A 13,934-nucleotide genomic window follows, 5' to 3' on the forward strand; every position below is an offset into this window, starting at 1 on the left:
GCTGCAATAAGTCTACCAGGGCACTATCACATTGCTTAAATGTGCTAAAGATTGGTGACCTAGATAGGGGGCATGACTATATATGAGAAAGAGCTGGGGAAAGATCTAGAACTTCTCTAGGGAGGAGAAGCCAAAGCAGAAAGAGATACAAAGATAAAGAGGAACTTGAAGGCATTCCTAAAATCAACACTTATTAAATTCCTGTGTTGGACACAGCAAATAAAATGTGGTCTCTCTTAGTATATAAAGCATAGGATAGAAGCTAGACTCTGAGTGGGGAAACCTTAGCCATAAAAATTCATTTCAGGCCAGGCACAGGGGCTCATGCCTGTAATGCCAGCACTTTGGGAGGCTGAGGTGGGTGGATTACTTGAGCTCAGGAGTTCGAGACCAGCCTGTGTAACATGGAGAAACCCCATCTCTGCCAATGATACAAAAATCAGTCGGGCATGGTGGTGCATGCCTGTGGCCCCAGCTACTCAGGAGGCTGAAGCAGGAGGATTGCTTGAGCCCAGGAGACAGAGGTTGCAGTGAGCCGAGATCATGCCACTGTACTCCAGCCTCGGTGACAGAGTGAGACTCCATCTCAAAAACAAAACAAAAACTTAATTTCAATGCAAAACTACAAATGCTATAAATCTTTTGGCTTCCCTGGGCCACACTGGAAGAATTGTCTTGGGCCACACATAAAATATATTAACACTAATGATAGCTGATGAGCTTAAAAACAAAAAACTCACAAAGAAATTTTGTAATGTTTTAAGAAAGTTTATGAATTTGTGTTGGGCCACATTCAAAGCCATCTGGGGCTGCAGGCCACCTGTGGGTTGCAGGTTGGACAAGCTTGCTATAAAAGAATTAAGTGACAGAGCGCATTAGGACATAATTTTAACACTGATGAAGCACCTTTTATGAGCCAGATGCTGAGCTGCAGGGGGCTGGCTGGGGGATCTCCTAAGGCTAGGTGGGGTTTCATTATGTTGGTGAGGACTGCCAAGGAAGGGGGCATTCCAAGCAGAGGAGCAATGGAAGCAAAGGCAGAGGGAGGTGACCTGACACAGCCTAATGAGGAATGATGGTGTCCCTGCAGCCAAAGAGCCACAGACAGAATTCTCTCCCATGATGAGCAAAGGCAATGAAAAGGTGGGTATATTTCAGGGAAACAGGAACCCATTAAGTGAAAACTCCATTAGGCTAAGCGGGTTGAGGTCCATCTCATTAACCATAAAGCTTTATTTATATGTTTATGAACTTACAAGGCTCCCCGTCTATATTTAGCAATTTGCAAACCAGTTGTTCAAATTCAGATCCAACGTTTACATTGTTGCTTCCAGCTGCAACAGTCAGATGATAAAGCCAAGTGTCCTTAAAACCAGAACATATTAATGAAATGTTAAGACACAGTTTTGATTACTTAAAGAAAAAAAAACAACTTGCATAAACATTAGAAAACTTTGAGATGGAAATGAACCACTTGCTTTAATTTTTAAATAATAATGAAAAGCCATTTATTCAAACAATTCTGAGGCATGCTAACTTGAACTGTGTTTATATTACCTTTTCCCATTATTTACATTTTTCTTATTTTCTTCAGATGTGTCTTAGAAAAGCATGACAAAATTAAGAAGAATAACACGTTAAGAGACTAAGTAGAACTAGCTGATATTCTTTTACAAAATAAATAAATTCTATTAAATTAAAAAACTGGCTCTCAGAGTGATACATACAGAATATTTTGGAAATCCAGAAAATTTAAAGAAAACATAATACCCATCTTATCCCATGCACCAAAGATTCCTGGTCTTTTTTTCTCTATGAAAATATATATGTAGGTTAAATTTTTACATAGTTGAATTATTCTAAAAGTAGAGGATAATTTCTGAATTTTAGTAATATAGTACAAGCACTCCCTTGTTGCTAGAAATTCTTTATAAACAAGTTTTAATGGCTGCAGGATATTCTACGACACATATGGATGTACCATATTTATTTAATCAATTTCTTATTGCTGAACATTATGATGGTTACTAACTTCTCACTGATAAAAAATACTGTGACAGCTATCATCTGTTAACTGAAAAGAAAATGTGATATTTTCCATGTTTAAAATACTTCAAAAATAAAATTATTTTTAAAAAGAGTATTGTAGGCAGGGCACAGTGGCTCACACCTGTAATCCCAGCACTTTGAGAGGCCAAGCCGGGTGGATCACCTGAGGTCAGGGGTTTGAGACCAGCCTGGCTAACATGGTGAAACCCTGTCTCTACTAAAAATACAAAAATTAGCCGGGCATGGTGGTGCATGCCTGTAGTCCCAGCTGTTTGGGAGGCTGAGGCAGAAGAATCTGTTGAACCCAGGAGGCGGAGGTTGCAGTGAGCCGAGATCACGCCACTGCACTCCAGCCTGGGCAACAGAGTGAAACTCTGTTTAAAAAAAAAAAAGAGTATTGTGTAGAACAAACTATACATAATTTTTTGGCTGCATTTACTAACATTTTCTTTTTCTTTTCTTTTTTTTTTTTTTTTTAGACAGAGTCTTGCTCTGTCACCCAGGCTGGAGTGCAATGGCATGATCTCGATTAACTGCAACCTCCGCCTCCAGGTTCAAGTGATTCTCCCACCTCAGCCTCCCAAGTAGCTGGGATTACAGGCACCTGTCACCACGCCCAGCTACTTTTTGTATTTTTGGTAGAGATGGAGTTTCACTAGGTTGGCCAGGCTGGTCTTGAACTCCTGACCTCAGGTGATCCACCTGCCTTGGCCTCCCAAAGTGCTGGGATTACAGGCGTGAGACACAGAGCCTGGCCAACATTTTCTTAGTATACATTTTTTGAAATAGAATTATGAGTCATTCCTATGGCATAAAAACTTTTAGGAACTCTTGAAACATATTTTCGAAGTACTTTCCAAAGCATTTACACTAATTTCTATTCCCACCAGTGGTGTATAGGAGTGCTTCCCTCCTCATAGCTTCACTAGCATAATTCTTTAAATCTTTGATAATCTCAGAGACAATAAAAGCTTTATCATTTTTAAATGTGCGTATCTTTGATTACAGATGAGTGTAAGCATTCATTAGCCATTAAATTCCTCAGTAAGTTGTTCATCAGACCCTTTCCATTTTTCTACTAGAAACATAGTCTTTTTCAAATCAAATCAGAGGTAGCAGAGGCAAGTGTTCAGGAACACAGGCTCTGTGGTTAGAGATAGGGGTCTAATATCAGCTCTGCCTCTTGCCAGATGTGTGACCACAGGAAAGTGCTTCAGTCTTTCCATCTATAAATGGGAATAAGGTCACCTCCCACAGAGGGTAATTGGAAGGATGAAGAAGAGATATACTTAGCACTTGGCCTGATACATGTGCTCAAAAACAATGATCAATAGTAACAATAATAATCTATAAAGAGTTGTTTATATGTTAAGGATACAGTAGCCATCCATGAAATATTTTGTTTTCTGTGTTACATTTTTAGTCATATTTATGATAATATTTGACATAAAGAATTATTTCAGTTTTGTATAGTCAAATCTGTCAACCATTTGCACTCTGATTTCTTACACTGCCTTTTTGTTTTCGTTCTTTTTTTTTTTTTTTTTTTGAGACGAAGTCTTGCTCTGTCACCAGGCTGGAGTGCAGTGGTGCGATCTCAGCTCACTACAACCTCTACCTCCCGGGTTCAAGCGATTCCCCTGCCTCAGCCTCCCAAGTAGCTGGGATTACAGGCACACGCCACCTCGCCTGGCTAATTTTTGTATTTTAGTAGAGACAGAGTTTCACCATGTTGGCCAAGATGGTCTTGATCTCCTGACCTTGTGATCCACCTGCCTCGGCCTCCCAAAATGCTGGGATTACAGATGTGAGCCACCGCACTCGGCCCGCCTTTTTGTTTTCTTAGAAAGTACTTCTGATTCAGAAATCAGATAAAGGCCTTTTTAAAAAATAATTTCATTGAATTCTTTTAACTCTTTAAATTCATCTGGAAATTATTTTGCTATCTGTATGAGATGAAAAACTAATGTTTCCTAAGTAGCCAATTTCCTCAATATATAATAAATACATAATCATATGTATTGAATGATATATTACTTCCCCATTAATTTGTGATACCTCCTTTATCATAAATGACTACATGTACATATAATACATAAAATAATTAATTTTCAACTGTATCTAAGCCCAAATTTTATTAAAGATTAGTCAAAAATATAAAACAGAGTCCTTAGATTTACCAAAAAATGTTCAATCTGAGAGATCCACATTTTTAACATAAGTTCCTTTAGCCCTCCACTTTCACACACTAATTTCAGCCTTGATACCACTCTTACCAACAGGATTAGAAAATGACATATTTGAACAAGGCTCATTTCTGGGGAGGTAAAGAATCTCTGAAAACAGAGCTGAAAGTCTATAGCAAAATTTTCTTCCTTATTTCCATTAAATTGATTTGGTAATTATTACCAATATCTGAATAATATTAGTCTACATCATTCTAAATCAACCAATAAGTCTTTGAATACCTTTTCATGCTTGGATCCAATTAGGAGGTAAGTCGGACCTTGGTCTTTGGGATGGATAACGATAGTATAATGTGTGGATAACAGACTACGTCCACTGGCTTCATAATCTTCATCTGAATCACAAGATCTGTCAACCTCTTCCACTTTAGCCTCCCAGACTTTGATCTGACCTAAAGGAAACTAAAGTAAATGTTAGTAATTGTGAGGAAGGCATTTTTTAAATATTTTCCTACTAAAATGTTTCATAGTCCTTTTCATTTTTAAATTTATAAAGTATACCTTTAAAATTTTTATTTTATTTTTTATTTTCCTTTTTTTTTTTTTTTTTGAGACAGGGTTGGATCTCCCTCTGTCTCCCAGGCTGGAGTGCAGTGGCGCAATCAGTAACCTCACTGTAACCTTGAACTCCTGGGCTTCAGGGATCCTTCCATCTCAGCCTCCCAAATAGCTAGCACTATAGGCACATGCCACCATGCCCAGCTAATTTAAAAAAATAATTTTTTTTGGAGATAGGGTCTTGCTACATTGCTCAGGCCAGTCTCAAACTCCTGGGCTCAAAGAATCCTCCTGCCTCAGTCTCCCAAAGTGCTGGGATCACAAGTGTGAGCCACCGCACCAGAATAACATACCTTTTTAAAAATGATGCCTAGAGGCAATTTGATTATCCACAGTGTAACAAAAGTAGGGGCAACAACCAAAGAGCCTAAAAGTAATATGAAAGAACCATATACATATTAGAGATTTAACTTTTGAGGAAAAAGCAAGATGCTACTTCTTTGCAGTAGTTCAGATGATTCAGCTATACTAAAATTGTTATAGGAGGCAGAAAGAAATTATTTAGATAGACAGTTAGGGTAAAGTAAGTCCCCAGCAGAAAACTTTCCTTTTAAAAAAAGCAGCTCAAAGATAGCTCCTTTTCTAACCCCAGGCAGTTCAAGGAAATCACTTCTCTTCTAACAAGCAGCCTAAAAGAGCAGACAGCGAAACACAGATAAGACAGCTTCGGCACAGAAGGAGGGGGAAAGGTCTCCTGGGTAATTACCAAACTTCACACTTGTACAATGGGCCCCCCAATAAAACAGTGGCCCTTAATAAGCACATTCTTTTCCCTTTGGGCACACTAAGATAGGGAAGCTAAAAGCAGACTAGAGGGGGTGCCTACAGCTGCAAGAAGATGGGAACAAACACAGAAACTCTCCCTCCCAGATAAGCAGGTCAAAGAAACACAGTCTAAGAGTCAGCCTATGTGGTCAGGGAATGAGATAGAGCTGATGAAAAAAACTCTGCTCTGTACAGATAGCACACCTGGTTCCAACTAAACCATCAGGAGGATAAGATATCCCCTCCTTACAAGCTCCCTCCTCACTAGCCCATTTATAAAAACCCTGACATTTTTGCTACAACTTGGCAACCCACTCGGGACTCTTCTCTGTGATGGAGAGCTGTTCTTTCCTTTTGCACCATCTACTAAACTCCTGCTCTAAACTCACTCTGTCTGTGTGTGTCCATGACCTAGATCTCCTTGGCCGTGAGAACAAGAACTTTGGTATTTACCCCAGACAACAAGGCTGCTTCAAAATGACCCATTATTTAGTTAAGCAACTAGTCATAATTCACCAAAACAGTCACTTGACTTTTTTATCCCACAGAATTGATCAGCGATTTGATTAAGTTATCGGATCAAAAGGACAAGTGTATACAGTCTCAAAACTGTTCATTGAAAAGAAAAATATTGTTCCTAGAAAAAATAACAAGATTAGATAGGTAATGCAAAATGAACTATCATCCCAAATGCCAGTAAATGAAGAGCATTCCGAGGCTCTTTGTTAACATAATATATCACAAAACAATACCATAAATTTCTCCATCTTAAGGGTAAGAAAAACTTCCTAAAGCCAATTTATATTAAATTTTATCTAAGCTTTTATTGACAAAACCAACTGTATCTGGTGTGTTGAATATTTGGCCTGTCTGTTGTAAAACTTTTGCTCTAATTTAGTACCTTTATTCCAGGAAAATACATGGTCTGCATCAGATTTATAACTTCTAAAATATTTGGTCAAGTTTGCAATTGGAGTTTTGAAAAAGTTCATTCTAACTATAAGGATATTTACATCACACATTTACATGCTAAGTTTCAGGGCTCAGTGCTCAAGCCCTTCTTCCATCTATGCTCACTCTCTGGGTGACCTCATCTAAGCCCATGGCTTTAATACCAGCATATGTTAGCTACTCCCAAATTTATAACTCCAGACTCACTAACTCTACTTAGATGTTGGATAGCATCTCAAACTTAACAGCATTTCAGACTTACCTTGGTAAGTCCTCCTTGACAAAACCTGCTCTGCCCAGTCTTCCCCATCTCAAGTTGTTGGCAATGTTAACTTTTCTATTAATAGCTATTAACACCCAAAACCTTGGCATCATTGCAGTCTCTCATACTGACTTTTCTGTCAATAAATCCTGTCAGCAAGCCTTTCAGAATCTATCTAGAATCTGGTCATCTCTCACACGTCCACAGCACCACTAAACCACAATCCCCTCTCACCTGGATGACTGCAATGGCTCCTAACCCATCTCCTCCTTATTCCCTCCGGTCTATTCTTAATCAGCAGTCGGAGTGTGCCTGTTAGACACAGGCAAGATCACGTCCGTGTTCTGCTCAAAGCCCTCCAGTGGTTTGTCATCTCACTCAGAGCAAAAGCTGAAGGGTGGCAGAATCTGCCACCCCAAAAGATATCACTTTGGCATAAGGGTTATTTTGAACTAAAGACATTTTTAAAAGCAGCAGGTGCAAGAAGGGCGTTCTGACCCTCTGCCTTTTCTTCCCAAAGGCAGGAGGGAACCTGCCTTTCATAACCCCTATATGAAAGATATCCTCCCTTTACCAGAAGGAAAGTAAGATTCTTGTCAAGATGGGAAGCTGAGGCCTGGGGAAAGTTATACAAACAACCCTTGTTAATCTTACCTTCATCCTCACTTCTCCACCCAACTAACTACCCCAGCCCAAGTCTCTTTGCCTTGTCACATTTTCACAATTTACACTTTGTCCAGTTCAGTGTATAAGTGTTCACCTTTATGTCTTTGAGTTTTCATTGCCTTAGGAGGGCTCCTGTGTGATGTAAAACTTACATTAAATAAATGTATATGTTTTCTCCTGTAATCTGTCTTAATGTGAATTTAATTATCAGGCCTGCCAAAAAACCCTAAGAAAGTAGAGGTAAAATTTCGCCTCTCCTAAAAAGCAAGCTTTTAGAAATAGGATGAAGAAAACAAATTCTATTAATACTATGATAATACGTAACAATATTAACCTAATTGTGTGCTTTAGGCACAATCATATGAAAATCTAGGTTTCATCCACCCTAGTATTTAAAGATGGTTATTCATTTTACCAAAGGATGCACCACGCCTTGATAAGCAGCAAACAGACCTAGTGGTTTCAAATATTTTGATTTAATAAAAAAAAGACATTGATACAGATTAAAAGCAAATTCTTTTGGAAATATTTATAGCAAAAAATGAAGTAGGCCTATAATGATTCACATATATTCTCAATACTTTTCCAGTGGTTATAATGGATTTCTGTTCATGTATCCATTCTTCTGACTTGTTTCTTCTGTGATCAATGCTATCCATTTTTATTAAATTATTTTTCTATTTATAAAAACACACGCTTATTAGAGAAACTTGGTAAGTATGGAAAGGATTTAAAAAAGAAACCATCCATATTACTGTGATCACAGATAATTATTCAACATTTTGGTATAGTTCTTTTTCTATCTGCTCTGTTTGTTTTTATTTAGATGTGTCAGACTGAGATTTATAAACTTGGCCTTCCAATCACCATCCTTTAAGATCTCATAATTACAGACAAATTGGGAACTGTATTTGCCAGAACCTCCTTCCCTGTTATGGTTCCCAGTTAGAGTTTCTTATGAGAGAACCTACTTGAAGTTTAGAAAGAGAGGGTAGAAGAGTTGTTATTCTCCTGGGACTATAGCGGCTGGATGTTGGGGCTCATGTGAGATTCACTGAAGCTTCCCGGTGAAGCCTCGAGGACCAGCTGCCTTCAGTCCTTTGGCCAGAAATCTTCAGTGTTGTCTTCTCTGACCTTCATTGGCAGTTTCCCTAACTTTTACCACCCCCATACAACTTTTCTAAAAGTTATGTAAGTTATAAAACTTCTCTAAAATTTATGTATGTCCACAATTCTATATTAAAACTTTTTTTTTTTTTTGAGATAGTGTCTCACTCTGCTGCCCAGGCTGGAATGCAGTGGTGTGATCAAGCTCACTGCAGCCTCGATCTCCTGGGCTCAAGCAATCCTCCTGCCTTAGCCTCCCAAGTACCCAGGACTACAAGCATGCATCACCATGCCTGGCTAATTCTCTTTTTTTTTTTTTTGGTAGAGACGAGGTTTTGCTATGTTGCCTAGGGTGGCATTAGATCTTTTACACCTGTAACACATACAGTGGCCTCTGTTTTCCTGATTGACAAGTTAGGATTACATTGAGTGTACAATTTTGTATTGTACATGCCCGGGTAGTATTTGTATGTCAGCATTTTCCCACACTACTTCAGAGATTATTTATTTATTTATTTATTTATTTTGAGACAGGGTCTCATTCTGTTGCCCAGCCTGGAATGCAATGGTGCGAATCACAGCTCACTATAACCTCCACCTTCTGGGCTCAAGTGATCCTCCAGCCTTGGTCTCCCTAGTAGTTGGGACTACAGGCACACACTACCACACTTAGCTAATTTTTAAACTTTTTGTAGAGACAGGGCCCTGCTATGTTGTCCAGGCTGGTCTCAAACTCCTGGGCTCCCACTTCTTGGCCTCCCAAAGTGCTGGGATTATAGGCATGAGCCATCATGCCTGGCCTCAGTATTGTTTTTAATGGCTGTACTGCGTTAATCTCTACCCCATTAGCAATACTGAGTATAACGGCATGTATTTTAAATACAGCTGGTCAGACCTGAGAGGGTAGTCTATTAAAAGGGAAGGAGAAATACTAACTGTCCCACGTGGTCACTAGAGCAAGAAGTTTAGTCTCATTAACACAGTAACAGTCACAGGCTACTCTTCAGAGGAGTAGACATCATTATATTATACAAGCACTCGTGGCCCATGTTGGTTCAATTTTTATAGTTTCAGTATCCAAAGGTGACACAGAATACCCATAACAATGACTGGGCATGCATTTTACATTTGGGTAGATACCCCATCTTTTTATTCTGAAATTAAAAATAATTCAGATTTTTTTGGGGAGGGGATTAGTTTAAACATTAATAAACAGAATATAAACAGGCAGATGGATGGGTAGTAAGTGGTTTTTGGGAATTTGAGGGCCTGGGACAGAACTAGATTCTTTTTCCTTTTTAGGTTTTCTTTCCTAACTTGCTGCCTCCTTCTATCAACCTTATCTGGTCTGTAAGAACCTGGGAAAATATGAAAAACTGATGGTTGTGGGGAGGGAATAGAAGAAGACTGTTCTAGGTCTTAGAAGATGCATTAATTAAAAGTTGCTAAGGCTTGTAATTAAGAAGCAAGACCCTTGTAGGTGTAGGTGATAGAACTTTGTGTGATTATCTCAGTTGAACCAAATTATACCAGATTTCAACCTCATAAAGATTCTGAAGTTGTACAAAGTAAGAGAAGAGAGAAAAGGAAAAGTTTAAGCCCTAACACACAAAACGTTATTTCAATTGGCATATTAAAAATACATACATACCTTATCTTCTTGACTCCGAAAATAATATAATGTCTTTCCTATTAGTGTACACCAGACTCTCTTGGAGTATCCATGTTTTACCTGAAACCATATTTCAATGAATTACAAGTGTAGCCCAGAACTCTGACACCTTAAAAGTATAGATTATACACTCTATTTGAGTTTCTATAGGTATCCAGTTTGCCCAGATATAAGTGATATTCCAAATAGATTGTCCAATGCTGTTTAAGATTTACCTGTTACACATTGAGCACACATGGACATAAATATGGAAACAATAGACACTGTGGACTACCAGGGTAGAGGGAACCGGGGTGGCTGGGTTAAAAAACTACCTATCAGGTACTATGCTCAGTACCTGAGTGATGGGATCTGTACTCCAAACCACAGCATCATGCAATATTCACATGCAACAAACCTGCACGTGCACCCCCTATATCTAAAATAAAAGTTGTAAAAAAAAAAAAGATTTACCTGTTAACAGTAGTAGAATGGCAAGTTTTGCTTTGGTGTTCACCATTCAACATATAATGAATGCTTACTGTGCATCAAACACTATGCCTAGGACTGAGGTTTCACAGATGGATAAAGAAGGGAGTGGAGGGGTGGATTATGAGAAAGTATGTAACGGGGTACGACGTATGTTATTACGAGTGATGGGTATCCTAAAAGTTCTGACAGAATCACACTATGCAATCAATGCATGTAACAGAATTGCACTTGTACCCCATGAATGCATTAACATAAAGAAGAGAAAGTGCAATTTCACCAGTAAGTATATTTCACAGTTTCCACATTTCACAGATTTCCAATAGCCATGTGGCTCTCTAGGTTAACACTCTAACATTAGAAGTGAGAAGATGAAGGCCGTGCGTGGTGGCTCACGCCTGTAATCCCAGGACTTTGGAGGCCGAGGCGGTGGATCACCTGAGGTCAGGAGTTCGAGACCAGCCTGACCAATATGGGGAAACCTCATCTCTACTAAAAATACAAAAATTAGCCAGGTGTGGTGGTGGACATCTGTAGTCCCAGCTACTCAGGAGGCTGAGACAGGAGAATTGCTTGAACCCGGGATGCGGAGGTTGCAGTGAGCCGAGATCACACCACTGCACTCCAGCCTGGGCAACAGAGCAAACTCAGTCTCAAAAACAAAAAAGACGTGAGAAGATGAAAACTTAAAGAATTCTAGTAATTTCCCAAATGTAAAAGATTCATTCATTCAAAAACATTTGATGCCTTCTTAGAAGTAATCACACAAAGTAATAAAATAATGTTAAAAGCTATTACTGTAAATTGAGTACCTCCTATATATCAGGTACTAAGTTAAGTGACTGGGACAGAATTTGAATCTAGCTCTTAATTTTGAATAGTCAGTAAGTGATATAGGTCCTGGAGAAACAGATTTGAACAAGATACAGTCTCCTTTCTCAGGAAGCTCACAGCCTTGTGAGGAAGACAGACAATTAAATCAGCAGTATGCTAAATATTTTCATCAAGAGTGCAAAGAGGCTCACAACTGGGCTGTTGTGAGAACCAAATGAGAAAATGTAAATAAAGGATAACAGTAGTTACTCAATAAACGCTTCTGTCCTCACTATGAATAAGAAGTAAAACATGTTTTCTTTTAAACTCATAAACCCAGTCAGCCTTTGGGCTTTCAAAGCTATGGTTTAAGCAAACGAGTAACTCCACCACCTAACGGTTTGATGGATTTAGAATGCTGTTTGAGAGAAAACAAAAAATGTTTCATTTGAGACATGTTTCAATTTAATTAAATTTAGAAACATATTTACAGACAAATATCCTGGAAGCTTTAAATAGCGCTGTGTGGGGTGTTTTATTCTTTACTTCTTTAAACAATCTCCAGAAAGAAGTCTCATAAAAACTGAAGTATAATGCATCTGGCTATAGACAGTGTACTTCTGAAATGATTTATCTTTAAAAGAGAACAATGTATGCCTTTGAAGAACTGCAAATTAATGAATACCTTTGCCAATTCACTGTGAAAGCTGTGTTTTTTTTTTTTTTTTTGAGACAGAGTCTCGCTGTCGCCCAGGCTGGAGTGCAGTGGCGCGATCTCGGTTCACTGCAACCTCCACCTCCTGGGTTCAAGCGATTCTCCTGCCTCAGCCTCCCGAGTAGCTGGGACTACAGGCACGTGCTACCATGGCCAGCTAATTTTTGTATTTTCAGTAGAGACGGGGTTTCACCATGTTGGCCAGGATGGTCTCAATCTCTTGACCTTGTGATCTGCCGGCCTCAGCCTCCCAAAGTGCTGGGATTACTGGTGTGAGCCACCGCGCCCGGCCTAGAATTTCTTAAAACTCTGACTTACTCTTTAAAAAATTAGAAAACAAATTATACTAGAAGAATCCTCATGAAAATTCAAAGGCAACCTCAAATCTCAAGGTGAACTAATTAAAAGAATAATTTTTTTACCATGCTTCCATAACAAAGGTAGTTCCTATTGGTTTTGTTTGAAATTTTGAAGACAAACAGTATATCATATCCCAATTAGCCCTTGCCACTGCACAAACCATAAACCCCTATGGTATTCTCTCCTTCCCCATAAGTCCACCCCTGTAGCATTCTCCACCACAGATCCTGCCACCAGCCTTGCTGACTTCACTATCAAGGTGAAACTCTTGGATGATAATAGCTAGCATTTTTTGGTGTGTTTATGATGTGCCAGGCACTGTTCTAACACAACTTATATGTTTAAATAATTCACTTAATCCTCCCAATACCTTGTGAGGTTGGCTCTATTATTATCCCCATTTTATAGGTGAGGATGCTAAGGCACAGAGCCTGTAAGTAACTTCTTCAAGGTCACACAGGTGGTAAGTGGCAGAGCCAGAACTTGTGCCCAGGCAGTCTGGTTCCTACCCTTGCCCTTGTCTCTTGGCCACACTGTCTCCACATCCTTGCTGTCTTCACTTCCAGTAACCTTTGCTGTCCCTCCACTTTTGCCACCCATCCCCTCAGTCATACCCTAATCCTTTTTTCTTCACTGGGAACTGCTCCACTTCTGCAATTTACTTTCTACTCTCTGATCACAACTTCCTCCCAGTTCCTCCCGCTTCCCTCCCCCTCTCACTTACCACACTCCTATTCTTGGGTTTTTTTGTTTATTTGTTTGAGATGGAGTCTCACTCTGTTGCCCAGTCTGAAGCACAGTGGCACAATCTTGGCTCACTGCAACCTCTGCCTCCTGGGTTCCAGTGATTCTCCTGTCTCAGCCTCCTGAGTAGCTGGGATTACAGGCGTGTGCTGCCATGCCTGGCTTATTTTTGTATTTTTAGAGAAGACAGCGTTTCACCATGTTGGCCAGGCTGTTCTCAAACTTCTGACCTCAGGTGATCCTCCCACCTTGGCCTCCCGAAGTGATGGGATTACAGGCATGAGCCACCATGCTTGGCCCACACTCTTATTCTTTAACCTCATTCATAATTTTAATCTCCTTGATCCTTCCATTTTATTCTAGCTTATCAGTCCCCTCCTGGCTCCATGTCCTTTGCCAACCTGGGTTTCCATGTTTGATCATGAAACAACTCTTGCTCCAGGGCCTGTGATTATGCTGTATTCCTATGCTTCTAACAAATCCACTCAACAAAATTCCATCTCCATTTGCTTTTAAATAATCCAGTGAAGAACGTGACAAGAGACAGATGGTTATAGG

The 13,934-nt window shown here is 39.4% G+C and overlaps 1 protein-coding gene across 1 annotated transcript in view; it reads right to left on the bottom strand.

Moving 5' to 3' along the window:
• Positions 1-13,934, bottom strand: part of PLEKHH2 (pleckstrin homology, MyTH4 and FERM domain containing H2) — a 132,443-nt gene that overhangs the window by 37,400 nt on the left and 81,109 nt on the right. Inside the window, exons 16-18 of the mRNA XM_003262788.3 lie at positions 10,256-10,336; positions 4,518-4,697; positions 1,257-1,365 (exon numbers count right to left, since the gene is read on the bottom strand). Of these exons, the coding sequence (XP_003262836.1) occupies positions 1,257-1,365; positions 4,518-4,697; positions 10,256-10,336 (370 nt within the window). The remainder of the gene's footprint in view (positions 1-1,256; positions 1,366-4,517; positions 4,698-10,255; positions 10,337-13,934) is intronic.

This window comes from Nomascus leucogenys, chromosome 19 (assembly GCF_006542625.1).
Source record: "Nomascus leucogenys isolate Asia chromosome 19, Asia_NLE_v1, whole genome shotgun sequence".
NCBI lineage: Eukaryota > Metazoa > Chordata > Mammalia > Primates > Hylobatidae > Nomascus > Nomascus leucogenys.